General features: G+C 43.3%; 1 protein-coding gene across 1 annotated transcript in view; it reads right to left on the bottom strand.

The window, feature by feature from the left end:
• The window catches only part of lama1 (laminin, alpha 1), a 70,916-nt gene that overhangs the window by 23,865 nt on the left and 27,051 nt on the right, over window positions 1-20,000 (bottom strand). The window contains exons 18-40 of the mRNA XM_079862459.1: window positions 15,823-15,909; window positions 15,520-15,731; window positions 14,987-15,093; window positions 14,685-14,865; window positions 14,258-14,394; window positions 13,927-14,160; window positions 12,001-12,144; window positions 11,636-11,818; window positions 10,914-11,099; window positions 9,948-10,075; window positions 8,988-9,114; window positions 7,949-8,089; window positions 7,750-7,868; window positions 7,443-7,529; window positions 6,393-6,586; window positions 6,069-6,211; window positions 5,885-5,983; window positions 5,688-5,799; window positions 4,390-4,546; window positions 3,917-4,127; window positions 3,496-3,612; window positions 724-887; window positions 498-636 (exon numbers count right to left, since the gene is read on the bottom strand). Of these exons, the coding sequence (XP_079718585.1) occupies window positions 498-636; window positions 724-887; window positions 3,496-3,612; window positions 3,917-4,127; window positions 4,390-4,546; window positions 5,688-5,799; window positions 5,885-5,983; window positions 6,069-6,211; window positions 6,393-6,586; window positions 7,443-7,529; window positions 7,750-7,868; window positions 7,949-8,089; window positions 8,988-9,114; window positions 9,948-10,075; window positions 10,914-11,099; window positions 11,636-11,818; window positions 12,001-12,144; window positions 13,927-14,160; window positions 14,258-14,394; window positions 14,685-14,865; window positions 14,987-15,093; window positions 15,520-15,731; window positions 15,823-15,909 (3,409 nt within the window). The remainder of the gene's footprint in view (window positions 1-497; window positions 637-723; window positions 888-3,495; window positions 3,613-3,916; window positions 4,128-4,389; window positions 4,547-5,687; window positions 5,800-5,884; window positions 5,984-6,068; window positions 6,212-6,392; window positions 6,587-7,442; window positions 7,530-7,749; window positions 7,869-7,948; window positions 8,090-8,987; window positions 9,115-9,947; window positions 10,076-10,913; window positions 11,100-11,635; window positions 11,819-12,000; window positions 12,145-13,926; window positions 14,161-14,257; window positions 14,395-14,684; window positions 14,866-14,986; window positions 15,094-15,519; window positions 15,732-15,822; window positions 15,910-20,000) is intronic.

The following is a 20,000-nucleotide window of genomic DNA, read 5'->3' as shown; positions in this document are numbered from 1 at the left end:
AGCAAACAGATCAAATATATAATCTTTTTTGGTGTTTTATTTTGATTCAAATAATGTATACAGGCCAAAATTGTATTATTTATTATATTATATAATATTATAATATATTTAAATTAATGAAAGTAGATTTAGTTTTAAACAACAACCCTGGTTTTAGGTGCATTACTCTGAGATTAATATAAATAAAATATAAATAAATAAATCATAAATAAATATATAAATAAATAATTTCAGCTTTATTTATATAGCAATTAATAAAAACGTTTAATAGTTTTAGTTTTAGGTAATAATAGCCCTGGTTTTATGTGCATTATTCTTCAAAGTAAAATATAAAATAAAATAAAATAAATAAATAAAATCTTTTTTGTGTTTTATTTTGATTAAAATAATGTATCCAGACTAAAAAAATTTTTTTTTAATTTTACTGTTACATCCAATTTCATTAATTATTAGCTCATTTGTGAAACCTCCCTGTACGCTTTGATTGGTGGACGTACCAGATTGAGGGCGGAGCTTGCGCTGTGATTGGCGGCGTGAGCCAGATCTCCCGCCATCTGAATATTCTCTCTGATGTTGCTGTTGGTCTGACTGACACTGGTCGTGTTTACTGATGCAGATCTGACCTCGGATAGAGAACTGACCACAAAAAGAAAGATATCGAGTTATTTACAATACCAACAATATATATATGATACGTTCTGTGGGATTTTTAGCGTGACGCACCTGTTAAGGGCTTGTGCCTGTTTGCTGAGGGCTTGCGCGTGATCCTCGGCCCGGTACACCAGCTGTAGGGCGTCTCTTTTGGTCAAATCCATCACTAAAGTGTCCACATGCTTCCTGAGATTCACACTCCAGCCTTCCAGATGGTTCTTCATCTCATCCAGAGTCTGGAACGACAAACGCATCATCTGGGATCACAGTCACCGTGCCGTATGTGTGTTATAATCACATTCACCGTGCCGTATATGTGTTATAATCACATTCACCGTGCCGTATGTGTGTTATAATCACAGTCACCGTGCCGTATGTGTGTTATAATCACAGTCACCGTGCCGTATGTGTGTTATAATCACATTCACCGTGCCGTATGTGTGTTATAATCACAGTCACCGTGCCGTATGTGTGTTATAATCACAGTCACCGTGCCGTATGTGTGTTATAATCACATTCACCGTGCCGTATGTGTGTTATAATCACATTCACCGTGCCGTATGTGTGTTATAATCACATTCACCGTGCCGTATGTGTGTTATAATCACAGTCACCGTGCCGTATGTGTGTTATAATCACAGTCACCGTGCCGTATGTGTGTTATAATCACATTCACCGTGCCGTATGTGTGTTATAATCACATTCACCGTGCCGTATGTGTGTTATAATCACATTCACCGTGCCGTATGTGTGTTATAATCACAGTCACCGTGCCGTATGTGTGTTATAATCACAGTCACCGTGCCGTATGTGTGTTATAATCACAGTCACCGTGCCGTATGTGTGTTATAATCACATTCACCGTGCCGTATGTGTGTTATAATCACATTCACCGTGCCGTATGTGTGTTATAATCACAGTCACCGTGCCGTATATGTGTTATAATCACATTCACCGTGCCGTATGTGTGTTATAATCACAGTCACCGTGCCGTATGTGTGTTATAATCACAGTCACCGTGCCATATGTGTGTTATAATCACAGTCACCGTGCCGTATATGTGTTATAATCACATTCACCGTGCCGTATGTGTGTTATAATCACAGTCACCGTGCCGTATGTGTGTTATAATCACAGTCACCGTGCCGTATGTGTGTTATAATCACATTCACCGTGCCGTATGTGTGTTATAATCACAGTCACCGTGCCGTATGTGTGTTATAATCACCGTCACCGTGCCGTATGTGTGTTATAATCACAGTCACCGTGCCGTATGTGTGTTATAATCACAGTCACCGTGCCGTATGTGTGTTATAATCACAGTCACCGTGCCGTATGTGTGTTATAATCACATTCACCGTGCCGTATGTGTGTTATAATCACAGTCACCGTGCCGTATGTGTGTTATAATCACAGTCACCGTGCCGTATGTGTGTTATAATCACATTCACCGTGCCGTATGTGTGTTATAATCACAGTCACCGTGCCGTATGTGTGTTATAATCACAGTCACCGTGCCGTATGTGTGTTATAATCACATTCACCGTGCCGTATGTGTGTTATAATCACATTCACCGTGCCGTATGTGTGTTATAATCACAGTCACCGTGCCGTATGTGTGTTATAATCACAGTCACCGTGCCGTATGTGTGTTATAATCACATTCACCGTGCCGTATGTGTGTTATAATCACAGTCACCGTGCCGTATGTGTGTTATAATCACAGTCACCGTGCCGTATGTGTGTTATAATCACAGTCACCGTGCCGTATGTGTGTTATAATCACATTCACCGTGCCGTATGTGTGTTATAATCACAGTCACCGTGCCGTATGTGTGTTATAATCACAGTCACCGTGCCGTATGTGTGTTATAATCACAGTCACCGTGCCGTATGTGTGTTATAATCACATTCACCGTGCCGTATGTGTGTTATAATCACAGTCACCGTGCCGTATGTGTGTTATAATCACATTCACCGTGCCGTATGTGTGTTATAATCACATTCACCGTGCCGTATGTGTGTTATAATCACAGTCACCGTGCCGTATGTGTTATAATCACATTCACCGTGCCGTATGTGTGTTATAATCACATTCACCGTGCCGTATGTGTGTTATAATCACAGTCACCGTGCCGTATGTGTGTTATAATCACATTCACCGTGCCGTATGTGTGTTATAATCACATTCACCGTGCCGTATGTGTGTTATAATCACAGTCACCGTGCCGTATGTGTGTTATAATCACAGTCACCGTGCCGTATGTGTTATAATCACAGTCACCGTGCCGTATGTGTTATAATCACAGTCACCGTGCCGTATGTGTGTTATAATCACAGTCACCGTGCCGTATGTGTGTTATAATCACAGTCACCGTGCCGTATGTGTTATAATCACAGTCACCGTGCCGTATGTGTTATAATCACAGTCACCGTGCCGTATGTGTGTTATAATCACAGTCACCGTGCCGTATGTGTGTTATAATCACAGTCACCGTGCCGTATGTGTGTTATAATCACAGTCACCGTGCCGTATGTGTGTTATAATCACATTCACCGTGCCGTATGTGTGTTATAATCACAGTCACCGTGCCGTATGTGTGTTATAATCACAGTCACCGTGCCGTATGTGTTATAATCACATTCACCGTGCCGTATGTGTGTTATAATCACAGTCACCGTGCCGTATGTGTGTTATAATCACAGTCACTGTGCCGTATGTGTGTTATAATCACAGTCACCGTGCCGTATGTGTGTTATAATCACAGTCACCGTGCCGTATGTGTGTTATAATCACAGTCACCGTGCCGTATGTGTGTTATATGAGGTAGAAACGTCACTTACATCTGTCCCGTTGTCCATGTTTTCCGCTATTTTGAGGGCATCAGTCAGCAGGTCTTGAGCTTCCTGTACTTGTGTTTCTACTTCCTGGTTCAGATTGTTGACATTGTTGCTGGAGATCTGGAGAAAGAGATTTTTTTTAATGTCTCATCAATTTGATCAACGCTGAAGTAAAAATTTTGAAAAATTATTGCAATGTTTTCTGTGTGAATATAAAGTAAAGTGTGGACACTGAAGACTGGAGTAATGATGCTGAAATTCAGCTTTGATCACAGGAATACATTACACTTTACTGTATATTCACATAGAGAACAGATGATTTACATTCCAATAATATTTCACTGTTTTTGCAGTATTTCTGATCAAATAAACGCTGTCTGGTGAGCAGGAGAGATGATTGTGTGTGTTTCTGCTGGAGACTCACGGTGAGCTGACTCCGGCTGATCCGGATCTCCTCCGTCAAGCGTCGGCTCTGGTTAGTGAGGCTCTCGCTCGTGTTTATGATCTCCTGGATCTGCAGGATCTGATGCTCGAATCTCCTGAGTGTTGAGGAGACGTTCTCCAGTCTGAACTGGTTCTGTCCGAGCGGATGTTTAATCTCCTCCTGAACCCTCCGCAGAACAGACACTGCAGAGCTGAACACACACACACACACACACACACACACACACACACTACATTACAAACACTTACGATAACACTTTATTTTGATGGTCCCTTTGGAACATTCTGTTGACTATAAGTAACTTTGAACACGCTCTCATTAGTTAGAAAGTAGTACGTTACTTTAAAGAATCCACTTTTCCTATTATACTGATAATTATAAGATTTGTAAAGTGTTACGGAAACGTTAGACGCATGTGTGTGTGCGCAGACGAGTGTGTGTGTGTGTCGTACCTGAGTTCGCGCTGCGCAGTCGCACTGCAGTGTGTCAGACTGAAGATCCTGATCTTCTCCAGCGTCGTGTTCATCTCCTCCATCAGGAACGTGTCGTTCACTTCATCAAGATCCTCGTCCGTCGTCACGTTCACAGAACGAACCTGCTCCATCAGGCCTGGACCAATCACAGAGCAGCAGCGGTGAGCACAGCAGCCAATCACAGACCAGCAGTGGTGAGCACAGCAGCCAATCACAGAGCAGCAGCGGTGAGCACAGCAGCCAATCACAGACCAGCAGCGGTGAGCACAGCAGCCAATCACAGACCAGCATCGGTGAGCACAGCAGCCAATCACAGACCAGCAGCGGTGAGCACAGCAGCCAATCACAGACCAGCAGCGGTGAGCACAGCAGCCAATCACAGACCAGCAGCGGTGAGCACAGCAGCCAATCACAGACCAGCATCGGTGAGCACAGCAGCCAATCACAGACCAGCAGCGGTGAGCACAGCAGCCAATCACAGACCAGCAGCGGTGAGCACAGCAGCCAATCACAGACCAGCAGCAGTGAGCACAGCAGCCAATCACAGACCAGCAGCAGTGAGCACAGCAGCCAATCACAGACCAGCAGCAGTGAGCACAGCAGCCAATCACAGACCAGCAGCGGTGAGCACAGCAGCCAATCACAGACCAGCAGCAGTGAGCACAGCAGCCAATCACAGACCAGCAGCGGTGAGCACAGCAGCCAATCAAATCATGATCTTATCAACTGAGCATCTAAAATAGATCTGTTATTTATTTACTTATTTAGATGGATTGAATCTGCCATTCTAGTATTATTTGTGTACTATTATAAAATGTATTAATATTTTGAATTATCTTTCATTTTTATATTTTCATTTTTAAAGTTTAAGTTTTATTTTATATGATTAAATTAAATTAATGAAAATGTTTTATTTAAATAGTTTTAGTTAATTATAACAATACTGGTTTTAGGTGCATTGCTCTGAGATTAATATAAATAAAACAGAAATAAATAAATCATAAATAAATATATAAATAAATAATTTCAGCTTTATTTAAATTAATAAAAAATAAAAAAAAACGTTTAATAGTTTTATTTTAGGTAATAATAACCCTGGTTTTAGGTGCATTACTCTTCAAAATAAAATAAAATAATAAAATAAAATCAGCTTTATTTCAATTAACTGATTTAAAAACAAAAAATAGTTTTACTTAATAATAATCCAGGCTTCACGTGCATTTCTCTTCAAAATAAAACGAAACACTGAAATAGCTGAGGTCAGCGTTACTGGTTACCGTGGAGGGCAGAGTGAGTGTTTCTGATGAGCTCCAGCAGCTGTTGGCCCAGCGTGAGCTTCTCCTCAGAGTTCAGCAGCACCGCCTCACTGCCGTCAAACACACTCTGGACCTGCAGACACACACACACACACACGCTGAGCATCAGCATCAGTCTCCCGTCGCCATGGTTACCGTGAGGAGGGATGCGAGCGTACCTGTTGCTGCAGGTCAGTGATGTCATCGCTCAGGTGTCTCAAGCTTCGCTCTCCTGCGGTCAGGTGATGCTCTGGGCTCTGATCCCACGACATCAAACTCTGGAAATGAGGTGTACATATGAAGCATTCATGCATGCAGTGTTACATGAGGGATGGTTTATGCAGGCTGGGTCACGTGACTGACCTTGACCTCTCGGGTCTGGTTCTCGAGGGTCATGAGCTGGCTGTAGGGGGCGATGATGACACCCGACAGGTTTAGAGACGCGACTGACCCGTCTAAAGAGTCCAGATCGTCCAACAGCAGTCCTGTGCATCCGTCGTCACACGCTGAAGAGACACGAGCTGGTCATCACACTCACACACTCAACTCAACACTGAACTCAACTCAACACTGAACTGAATCAACACTGAACTGAATTGCTAAAGTTTGTAACATCGACACGGTTATTTTCCCGTTTATCCCGGTGAAGCTGCACTGACACCATCTGTAGAAGTAACGCAGACTTACACACACACTGCTCGCTGACCAGCACGTGTCTCTCCTCACACTGGTCACACAGATGACCTCTGACCCCGGGCTTGCACTCGCACCGGCCCGTGCGTCCGTCACACACACCGTGCACCGACCCGGTCCCGTTACACCGACACACCTGACACCGGCCGCCCGGCTCCGACGGGTCGCCATGGTAACCCACCGAACACCTGAGACGCGGAGAGAACGTTAGCGACGGTTGGGGATCGCTTGAGTTTTAACGATTCCGATTCTGAATTCAGTTCCAGTTCAGTTCCTAATTTCAATTCCAATAAGGCAAAAAAAAAAAAAAAACGTAGATATTATGTCTTATTGCAAAACAGATCTATTCAGATACAATTAAATGTTTTTCAATAAGACTAAATGTGAATAATATCTTTTTTTTTAGATATCTACGTTTTTTTTAGATTAAAAAAGAAAAAATTTGCAATCGCAACAAATAGACACAACTGAACAAAGATGGATTGAGATAAACAGTGTTTTAAGATTTTCAGGAACAGAAACTGTAATCAAATGTACAATAACACTGCACTTTATAAATAAAATATACATTACAAATATAGTTGCAAAAGTAATTCAGTGAAGAACGAGTGAGTTTTCTCTGTCTTCTGTAGTTTGATCAGTGTTATTATAGAGCAGGAATATTGAGATGGGCCTCACTGCAGAACCTGAGATCCAGGGGGAGGAGTTAGATCCAGGTCCAGCTCCTCCCACCTTACATATACCTAACCCTACCCATCTCCACCCCTTAGATCTGGATCCAACTCCGCCCCCTGGATCTCGGGTTCTGCAGTGCTACTGGGAATATTAGGCTGCTGTCACTTTAAGAGCAGCACGGATCCGACACACTGATACACATGAACACAGGACACACACTCTCGCTTCAGTGGTTTACAGTCATATTCAAATACACACAGAGGAGGAGAGGAATCGAAATCTAAATTTTATAACAAGTACCCGATTCCCAACCCTAGCGTTAGTGTACGAGTGTATGTGTGTGTGTGCCGTAACGTCACATGACCTCACCTCTCACAGTAGCGGCCCTCGTATCCCTCCTCACAGCGGTCGCAGCGGAAATCTCCAGCGCCCTCTAACACACACGTGGCACTGAAGCTGAACACACGCAAAACACACACGTCACGCTCATGCTAAACACACGCAAAACATCAGCACACGCATGCAGCCTTGATGGTTTAACACAGTGGTTCTCAAAGTGCGGGGCAGAAATCAGCAGAAAAAGAAATAAAATGCTGTTGCGTGACGAAACGAAAAACACTTGAGAACCACTGGTTTCCCATGACCTACACACAGCCATAGTGTCATGTGACCTCACCTTTGACCCCGCAGTGGACAGGCACACAGCGAGCAGTCGCTGACCGAGCCCTGAACCTTCCCATAATGCCCTGCGGCGCACAGGTGACAGTGCTCTCCTGCGGTGTGGTGCTGGCAGCCCTGAACACACGCTTCAGTAAGACTGTGCCTTCATGATCAGCTGATGTGCATAAAGCGGTTTATCATCTGGATTTGCTCACCGTGCATTGGCCCGTCTCCAGGTCACATGACACACTGTGGTTGTTGCAGCGGCACGGCACGCAGGGCCGGATGAGCGGCCGGTTTCGGCCCTTCATGTTGAGCTCGGACACGGCCTGCCGGTAATACCCCGGAGAGCACTCCTGCAACACAGCATCAGCCCAGTTTCAGCTCAGCGCTCTCACAATGTGTTTCTATCGTTCATCAGCGAGAAATCCTCCGGAAAGCGATTCCAACTATTTCTCTGTCGTTATAATTGTAGTTGTGGACATAAAATCATTATATTTAGATTATTTAGAGCTATATCATTATCGTTGTAGTTATCGTCCTTTATTTATTTTATTTATATTTTATATATCTTATTATTATATTATCAATTATTAATTTTATATTATTTATATATTTTTTTGTATTTTAAATTGTCTTATAATATAAGACAAAATAATATATAAAATGTAAATGGCATATAAATAATATAAAATTAATAATATACTATCAATTACTATTTACATACAATTTTATTTTATTTGTATATATTATATTGTGTAATATTAATAAAGATTTTTTGATTACTAATTTGTTTTTATTATTTGTTTTTTTTTGTATATTATATTGTCTTATAATATTATATAATATAATACAATATAATGTATGAAATCAAAGTAACAAAACTAATAATGCACTATTAATTATATATTATTTATATACATTACATTGTCTTATTATATATATATATATATATATATATAATATTTTATATTGATATTTAGAATTTTGTATAATAAAAGACAAGATAATGTATAAAAAATAAATATAAAATAATATACTATTAACTATTAATTATTATATTGTCATACTTTTAAATATTAATTTTATATTGAAATTTGAAAATGTGTATATTACATTATAAAATGTATAATATAATAATTTTCTAAGCTTCTAAATTCAGATGAAGGACAGGAACTATTAGACATATTTCCAGATGTGTTATGAGTGACACTTGAGGGTTTGTGGCCGATGACCGCGAGTGTTTTCCCGGACCTGACACGAGAGTCCAGCGTATCCCAGTGGACACTCGCACGCCTCCACCAGTCGAGCCACTTCTCCTTCTGCTCCCTCGGGAACATCCTCCGCATCCAGAGACACTTCCATCGAGATGTTAGAGATCCTGGAGAGAGAAACACAGATTAGAGAAACACGGACTCTTATTGGGAGTGATTCATCATCAGGGATGAACATCTTACTGTAGTTGCTCCCACTATTCCCGTCCTTCCCTCGGGACATTTTGACCCGGAAAATATTTGTGAAAATTTTTAAATAATTGAGTGTTCATCAGAGGGATTCAAGACCCCAGGACTTCAGTCGCACTTTAACCACAAATACAAACAACATTTTTTTATGGATCCGAGGAGTTTTGTGGTTGAAATTTAAAAAAAGTAATAAATCCTGAAAAAGCAATGAATGGAATGTGAGGAATGCTTCAATACACATAGAAAAACCTAAAAATGTTCAAAATTCAATGCTAAAACTTTAACAAAAAATGATTTTATAATGTCTACATGTGTATCTGAATGCACACTGAAGAAAACTGACTTTAGGACCCAGAGGAACAGCTCAGGTGCTCCATATAGAGCTATAAGGACATCTAGACTCATGAAATATCATCTTATATTATTTATTTTCCTCAAGAGGTTGGCAAAGACACCCAATGTTAGATATTTAGAGCTGAATTAAAAGGGTTAGGCATGAAATTGTGAGTTATTTTGAATTTAAGTTGAAAGAATGTGAGGAATGTGCTTAAATTACTACTTATTTATTATTTATTGATCAAATCTAGTCATTTAAAGGTAAATAAAATAAAAAATAACAAAAACATTTTTTTATATATATATATATTATCAAAATGAAATAAAATAAGCTTTCTGGACAAAAACAAATTTAGTGTAATTTTAAGGCTTCGGGTCCACACACACACACACACACACACACACACACACTGACCGGCTCTGCTGCAGGCCTGAGCCGTACGAGGCTTTGATGATGACGTACTCCACGTTACTCAGCACAGACATGAAGTCGGCGTGGCTCACGGCTTCATCTGACACAGAGTTGAAGTACTTCCACTTGTGCTGCACACAAACAGGAGAAGCTGGATCATATCCCTGGGTATTTATGAGCAATATCACACTCATAGCCATGAGAAACGCCTCTAAATCAGACCGACCGCCGCTTAAATTTTGTGTGAAAAGATTGTTTTATCAATAAATAAAACTTTCCATCTATATTTTCTTTCAATAATTCAAGCACTTTTCAAGCACTTCTTCATAAAAACGGCTGTTTTCAAGGGTTTTCCAGGACTAATCAATTACTTCAATGATTGATACAAGATACTTTAAAGGTGCAGTGTGTGATATTTAGGAGGATCTGTTGACAGAAATGCAATATCATATTCATAACTGTGTTTTCAGTGGTGTATAAAGACTTTATATAATGAACCGTTATGTTTATTAGCTTAGAATGAGGCGTTTCTCTCTCTACACACACCGCGGGTCCACTTACATCCATGTTTCTACGGTGGCCCTGAAAGGACAAACGCGTTTCGTCACTATGTTGTTCTTCATGATAAGAAGCTTCAGCTAAAGTCAGCGAATAAACACTGACACAATGATGAACAAGTCACAATAATATTCCCAATAACATCGTTTTACTGAATAATTAAGTAAACATAATTTCTAAATTTGTCTTTGTAAAGAAACCTCATTGATTAACTGGCTACTCTCTGCGGTCTCAGACGACGACATCACTTCCTGTCGGCCACCGTAACTTCTGTTGGGTGCAGTTCACAACCTCTCCACTAGATGCTGCTAAACTTACACACTGCACCTTTAAGCACCTTTACGCACCCTGGTGAGAGAGCGCTGGCTCTATGACACAAACGCGGTCCCGAAGTCATGTGATCAGACTCACCTCGGTCAGAGGCACCTCTTGTTCGGTGCGAACGCCGTTTAGCGGCGCGGGAGCGTCGGTGTAGATGACTAGCTTGCGCAGGTGTCCGCCCCTCATCAGAACCTGAGGCTCGTGATTGGCCAGTCCGACGCCGTCGAGAGCGAAGAACGCGATCGTGAAGGAGAGTCTTCCTCCGTACGACAGCAGCTGCGAGACACGAGGAGACCACACCTCACTCACATGATCAACAACAGTTCACATGAGTAAACCATGAAAAACACTTAATCCTAGTTCATTTCAACACTTACTAATGCATTATTAAAATCAAAAGTTGTACCTAATAAATACTGTAACAAATGTATTGCATACATGGTATGCAAAGTATCCATGCGGTTTATATTTTGTTACTGTGATATTTCAGTGGGATTTGTACCTCAATACCGCAACTCATTATCGTTGTACTTCTGTGTGGTTTGTACCTTGTTACCGTAGTATTTCACTGTGGTTAGTACCTCATTACCATGGTATTTCAGTGGGCTTTGTACCTTGTTACCGTGGTATTTCAGTGGGCTTTGTACCTTGTTACCGTGGTATTTCTGTGTGGTTTGTACCTTGTTACCGTGGTATTTCTGTGTGGTTTGTACCTTGTTACCGTGGTATTTATGTGGGATTTGTACCTTGTTACCGTGGTATTTCAGTGTGGTTTGTACCTTGTTACCGTGGTATTTCTGCGGGATTTGTACCTTGTTACCGTGGTATTTCTGCGGGAGTCTCCAGTAATAGGGTCCGGTGAGGACCGACAGACTGTGAAGGTGAGCCGCGTCCAACAGCATCTCTTGATGTGAGTAATAAACGCCCTCTAGCGTCCCCTGCTGGTCACTCTGAGACACGACACGCAGCAGCGGCGGAGCAGAGCCCAGCGTCAGCTGAAACACACACACACACACACACACACACACACACACACACACACACAGTTACGCGTTAAACACATGAGGATTCATGAGGATTCAAAAAGTGTTCGAATTTCCTGCAACTGTTTTATCTGAGTTGTGTTTGTGTCTGAATTATGTGTGTGTGTGTGTGTGTGTGTGTGGTCCCTGCTCACCGGCACTCGGATTAGGCCGCTCAGCTCCTCACACACGCTGGAAACCCCGAAGCAGAAGCACGGACTGCAGCCGGAGGGATTCTGAGCCGTCAGACCGAACGTCCCGATCTTGCACTCGTCACAGCCGCTGCCGCCCACATTCTCCTGCAGACGAGAGACGTTACAGAGGCGTTACAGAGGCGTTACAGAGCCGTTACAGAGGCGTTACAGAGGCGTTACAGAGCCGTAACAGAGGCGTTACAGAGCCGTAACAGAGGCGTTACAGAGGCGTTACAGAGGCGTTACAGAGCCGTTACAGAGGTGTTACAGAGGCGTTACACAGAGGCGTTACAGAGGCGTTACAGAGCCGTTACAGAGGCGTTACAGAGCCGTTACAGAGGCGTTACAGAGCCGTAACAGAGGCGTTACAGAGGCATTACAGAGGCGTTACAGAGGCGTTACAGAGCCGTAACAGAGGCGTTACAGAGGCATTACAGAGCCGTTACAGAGGCGTTACAGAGCCGTAACAGAGGCGTTACAGAGCCGTTACAGAGGTGTTACAGAGGCGTTACACAGAGGCGTTACAGAGGCGTTACAGAGCCGTTACAGAGGCGTTACAGAGCCGTTACAGAGGCGTTACAGAGCCGTAACAGAGGCGTAACAGAGGCGTTACAGAGGCATTACAGAGGCGTTACAGAGGCATTACAGAGCCGTTACAGAGGCGTTACAGAGGCGTTACAGAGGCATTACAGAGCCGTAACAGAGGCGTTACAGAGGCATTACAGAGCCGTTACAGAGGCGTTACAGAGCCGTAACAGAGGCGTTACAGAGCCGTTACAGAGCCGTTACAGAGGCGTTACAGAGCCGTTACAGAGGCGTTACACAGAGGCGTTACAGAGCCGTTACAGAGGCGTTACAGAGGCGTTACAGAGGCGTTACAGAGCCGTAACAGAGGCGTAACAGAGGCGTTACAGAGGCATTACAGAGCCGTTACAGAGGCGTTACAGAGCCGTAACAGAGGCGTTACAGAGGCATTACAGAGGCGTTACAGAGCCGTAACAGAGGCGTTACAGAGGCGTTACAGAGCCGTTACAGAGGCGTTACACAGAGGCGTTACAGAGCCGTTACAGAGCCGTTACAGAGGCGTTACAGAGGCGTTACAGAGGCGTTACAGAGCCGTTACAGAGCCGTTACAGAGCCGTTACAGAGGCGCTTCACTGTAGTCGAGTTTCTCCCGGGAACACGTCACAATATTCCTCATTATAATAATTAATGCGCAGAATAAAGGGCCGGGGCCTGGTTGAGTTAGTTAGTAGTGTGTTAAACTGGCGGTTATGGTAATTAGGGGCGGGGCATATCCCAAACACACTCGAAGCGCTTGACCAATCACAACACACTGCTCCAGCCGACCAATCAGAGCACAGTGTGCTTTTCAGGAGGAGGGGCTTCATAGAGACAGGAAGTAAACAGAGCGTTACTGACAGACTGGGAAGAGAGGAGCCGCAACAATGGAGAATATGAGGAGAATAATCAACATTCAAGCAGGAAAACCTGTTCTAGTAGAGCCTGAAACAACATCAGGACTTGGAGGGCATAAAATGGCCACTTTAACTAAAAGTCAAGTCAGCTTTATTTATACAGCGAGTGTTTCAGAGCAGCTTTACAGAGATAACAGGAGAATAATGCAACACAGTTTGTGTCTAGAAGAAAACAGCGTCTCAGTCCAACTTAAGGAAGTTCAGAGATGGTTCATTATTGTTGTAAAAAAGTTATTAAATTAGTTCATTAATATATATATATATATAGTGGCTCTGGAGAAAGACGTGATGTCATCGTCCAGCTCAGCTCAGTTCTCATATAATGGTGTCAGTGCAGGAGATCAATAATATTAAAAACATATTAAGTATTAAAAACATTAAGAGTGTAAGGAAACGCGGCTGTCGTCACCTTGCAGGAACACTGTCCGTGATCCTCACACCCACACACTCCCAGAGTCCCATCGCAGAACTCCTCGCGCGTGCCGTCCGGGTCGCAGTTGCAAGCGGTGCATTCTGGGAAGTTTCTGTAGCCCAAAGCGCAGCGGTCACACTTGAGGCCGGAGAAGTGTGTGTTGCAGCGACACTGAGCCGACAGCAGATCACACTGAGACGAGCTGGAGCCGACAGCACTGCAGTCACACGCCTGCACACACACACACACACACACACACACCGTTACTGTGCTGATACCGTAGTAAACACCGCGGTATTATCCTCAGTTGGTGAGTGATGTGTCGCACCTTACAGCCGGACACGCCGTCGTGACCCCAGTGACCTTCCTCACACTCTTCACACTTCGGCCCGTGTGTGTGTGGAGGGCAGATACACTCGCCCGTCTCTGCGTTACAGTTCCCGTGTGTGTGTGCGCAGTCACACGCTAGAGACACAAAACAGGCCAGATTACATGAGCCCACCACACTACAAAATACACACTCACACACACACACACACACACACACACACACACACACACACACACACACTCACTCACTCACACACTCACACATTCACACTCTCACACACACACACTCACTCACTCACTCAGTCATTCACACTCTCACTCACTCACTCACTCACTCAAACACACACACACACTCATTCACACACACACTCGCTCACTCTCTCACACACACTCACACATAAATCAAAGAGAATATCAGCTCTTACGTGTGCATCCGCTCTCTGTAAAGTTGTAATATCCGCGCTGACATCGATCACATTTGTCTCCTGTCACTCCAGTGATGCATTGGCACCGCCCCTCCTCGTCACATGACCCAGACACAGAGCCTGATTGGTTACATTCACACAGTCTGCAGCCATCGCCGCTGTTAATGCCGTGATAACCAGCCTGAAACACACACACACACACACACACACATTATCATGAAACATGGTACTTCGTTTACAAGCGAATGAAGAAACAAAACATTATGGTAAATAAATAATCACAAACATCACGGCAGACGTACCTGACAGCGGTCACATGTCTGTCCGACCACGTTGGCTTTACATTCACACTGACCCGTGATCACGTTACAGACGGCGGACAGAGACCCGTTACCATAGCAACCGCAGGCTACACACAAACACACACAGACACCATCATTTCAGACACACACACACTCCAGTAACACTGACGAGCAGTACCACATCTGTCCACTGGGCGGCGCTAGAGCTTCACCTCACAGGACCAGTTCCCAATGGTTAAAAAACATGTTGGTCACACTTTCTTTGAAGCCCATGCTTATAATGAGTCATCGCTCCATTTATACTTATTAATAAGAAAATATTACTATTTTATTAATACATTTATAAAGACCGCATTATAAGAACAGTTATAGTGACATTTATATTATTTTTATGATTACTTACAAGTCATGCATTTGCTTTTTCAATGTGCATGCTCATAATCCATTATACACTGATTATAAACGCACACACACACACACACACACACACACACACACACTCTCTCTCACACACACACACACAACCGCCTCACCCTGGCAGTTTCTGAGTGTGACGGCGTCCCCGTAGAACCCGTCCTGGCAGCGCTCGCAGTGCCGGCCCGCCGTGTGGAACACACACTTCACACACTCGCCCGTGAGGCCGTCGCAGTGACCCGCCTCAGACCGGTCCACGTTCCCGTTACACTCGCACAGCGCACACCCCTGGCCTGGGACCGTCGGGTCGCCGTAGTAACCGTCAGCACACCTGACAGTGAGAGAGGAGTGTGTGTGAAATATTGTGTTATCTGGGAACCCGAAGTGTTTATTATCCACGAGGAATATGTCGGATCTCGTACCTCTCACACTTGTGTCCCGCGTATCCCAGCGGACACTGATCACACACGAACTCTCCGGGACCCTGAAGCGCACACGTGGGGCTGAAACTACACACCATATATCACAATATATTACAATATATTCAACAGAATCTTGATCTCAGTACATACAGAATCTATTCATTTACACACACACACACACACACACACACACACACACACACACACTCAGTCACAGAAACACGCACACACACACACACATACACACTCACTCACTTACTCACTCAAACACGCACGCACACACACGCACACACACACACACACACACACACACACACACACACACACACACACTCACTCACAGAAACACGCACACACACACACACACACACACACACACACACTAAAAACAACCATATTAGAAACACTTTTGATATCCAGAGGCAACGAATGTCCTGCGATACACAGTTTTAAAGCTATATAATGTAGTATCCATGAGACTCTGCCTTGTGTTATAAAGATGTCTCTCGCTTACCCTAGAGAATATGTGTTAAATGTGTAGGAGCTCTTTTATTGATCATCTTGTACCATTTTTAGTTTACAGTTTTTTCGATTGCTAAACGACAGTGGGCACTACTGGAGTCACATGTGCAGAACTCTAACTACAGTCTGCACAGCAGCAGTTCATGTGGACCAAACTCTAGCTCGTTTCTCATCGCTTGAACACAGTTTTCAAAACTCTACACACTTATCCCATGACTTTAACCACAACCTGCACAACACTGTGGATTTACAGCACTTTGTTCAAATGCTAACACACTGCTGTCAAAACTGTGAACCACACATTCAAAACAGAATAGATTTCAGCCCTGTGCCTTTCAAACACTGCTGACTGCACCTTCAGCTGAAAGGCTCCCATACACAAAATAAATATATTTGAAATATATTTTTGGAATATACGCAAATATTCGAAATTGGCCCAATAAATTTATTTTAGTTAAATATCTGTAAATATATGTAAATATATTTCACACTTATTGTAACATCATATATTTTTGTTATATTTCAGAATATATTTCAAAATGATAAATATAAGTGACCAACAATGCAAATATATTTCAATGTATTTGGAATATATGCCACATACATTTTTTACACTTTACTGTAAAATATATTTCAATATATTGTTTTTCTGTATGGGTGGAGGTGGAAAGTGTTTGGTCACCACCCACATGACCAAATGTCTCTTTTGGAAGCCACGCGTGCCGGATGTGAGGACATGAGTCCAGAGGACTGCCAGGGATGGATAAGGTTCTTCCCCAGGTGCATGGCCAGAGAGAACATTAGATGTGATGTTGATGTAAACCTGTGGCCTGATGCTAGAGAGAGGCAGGATTAGCCCCTCAATTATTTGTTCGAATTACAGTATGTACTTTTAGTTTCTACCTTTTTTTTCTCATTACTGTAATTCCGTAAATTACTACAGACTATTGAAGCAAACTGCTAATTTTCATTTACCTTAAAGAATTGTTATGTTCTAAAAATGTAAATAAATCATGTGAAAGAATGTCACTCTTTTCTTTGAAGAAAATATTACTTTGTATGAAGTCACTGAAATTGTTCAAACTGTAAAGATGAAAAGTTTGTATTTTCTGTATTGGTGTTTGATGCGAGTGTTTTTACTCTCAGTGGCCCTCATTTATCAAAAGTGCGTACACCAAATTTCCAGCGTACACCTGGCGTACACCCAAAACCACGTTGACTTTGAGATTTATCAATATGGACGTTGGCGTACGGCACGCTCAAATCCTACGCCAGCTCAGGAGGTGGTGTACGCACGTTTTGAGTGCGGGAATGCGCAAAAAAACAATTCCTAACACCACAAAACCCACTGTAAAAAAACAACAACATAGTAATTATAAACTTCAGTGTTTATTTTTGTGCAACATGGACTTCAATGTTTAATTTGTGTGACTTTACCAAAGCATTTGAATTGTAGGCATATGTATTCCTTAAGTTGCGAGCCTGTGCGCTTTACCTGACGTTTCGAGCCTTGTTTATACTTTCGCCTGGCTCCGCAGCGCGAGTCTCCGCAGACTGCGCGCGCACCTCCCCAAATGGACGAGGCGTTTATACTCGACGCGCTCGCCGTTGTACTATTCTTTGAAACGATGGTTAGGCCAGGGTTAGGCCCGGCAGGTATGCACGGATTGGGTTTAGTAATGAAAGGCTTTCAATGACCAAAAAAATAATTCAGACTGACAAAATAATAAAAATGCCATTCTTCTTCTTTTAAATAATAATAATAATACAAATAATAATAACGACATTCTTCTTCTAAATAACAATAAGCGTCATTAATAATAAAAATCTAGAAATCAATTTTGTTTCTTTCCACTTCCCTGGTTTCGCTTTCTCTTTCTCAAAGAAGTTTCTCTTTAATTTGCCGTCTTCCGTGTGTCCATGGCGTAAAATGAGGGCGTGGGGGGAGCGGAGACTTGAATATATAGGGGCGTGTTATTCTAATGACGATCGATTTCAGCCGCGGCATTTATCAAGGGCAGGTATTGCGTACACCAGAATTTCAAAGGTACGCACAGCTTCATAAATCAGGCGATGAGAGGAGTGTAAGCATAATCTTACGCCATAATATACGCCCGTTTCTACGCAAGATTGATAAATGAGGGCCAGTGTGTTCTGAGTGACAGTGTGTGTGTGTGTGTGTGTGTTCTGAGTGACAGTGTGTGTGTGTGTGTGTGTTCTGAGTGACAGTGTGTGTTATCTCAGTGTGTCTCAGTGTGTTCTGAGTGACAGTGTGTGTTATCTCAGTGTGTTCTGAGTGACAGTGTGTGTTATCTCAGTGTGTTCTGAGTGACAGTGTGTGTTATCTCAGTGAGGGTTGTGCATAGTGTTTGGCTGCACTGAGCCTGTTTTGAGCCGTGTGTTAAGAGTTGTGTTGCTGGAGTGAGTTTCGCAGGTGATGTGAAGTGTTTAGCTCAGGTGATGTGAAGTGTTTAGCTCAGGTGATGTGAAGTGTTTAGCTCAGGTGATGTGAAGTGTTTAGCTCAGGTGATGTGAAGTGTTTAGCTCAGGTGACTGTTGGTAGTGCAGACTGTAGTTAGAGCTTTGCACATGTAGCTCCAGTTGTGCTCACTGTCGTTTAGCAATCGAAAAAAACTGTAAAATGTTCTACACTGCTTTCTGTAGGGAACCAATCCAGACGCCTTTCACTGCAAGTGTGTGATCACGAATAAAGACACAGTTTGTGTTACTGTGAGAAACGCTCAGACATCCAGACACACAAAAGCCCCCCCCCCATCAAGAAGGATCCGGGTGGATTCGTCACACACACACACACACACACACACACACACACACACAGTCACTCACTTGTTAGACGCCAGTGTCTCAGTGGGCAGGAGCATCTCTGGCAGATACACACACACACACACACACACACACACACACACACACACACACACACACACACACACACACACACTCACTTGTTAGACTCCAGTGTGAGCGGACAGGAGCATCTCTGGCACACACACACACACACACACACACACACACACACACACACACACACTCACTTGTTAGACTCCAGTGTGAGCGGACAGGAGCATCTCTGGCACACACACACACACACACACACACACACACACACACACACACACACACACACACACACACACACACACACACACACACTCACTTGTTAGACTCCAGTGTGAGCGGACAGGAGCATCTCTGGCACACACACACACACACACACACACACACACACACACACACACTCACTTGTTAGACTCCAGTGTGAGTGGACAGGAGCATCTCTGGCAGATACACACACACACAGTCACACACACACACACACACACACACACACACACACATACACACACACACACACACTCACTTGTTAGACTCCAGTGTGAGTGGACAGGAGCATCTCTGGCAGATACACACACACACACACACACACACACACACACACACACACACACACTCACTTGTTAGACTCCAGTGTGAGTGGACAGGAGCATCTCTGGCAGATACACACACACACACACACACACACACACACACACACACACACACACACACACACTCACTTGTTAGACTCCAGTGTGAGTGGACAGGAGCATCTCTGGCAGATACACACACACACAGTCACACACACACACACACACACA

This window comes from Squalius cephalus (assembly GCF_949319135.1).
Source record: "Squalius cephalus genome assembly, chromosome: 25".
Taxonomy (NCBI): domain Eukaryota; kingdom Metazoa; phylum Chordata; class Actinopteri; order Cypriniformes; family Leuciscidae; genus Squalius; species Squalius cephalus.
This window is presented reverse-complemented; position numbering and strand designations above follow the sequence as displayed.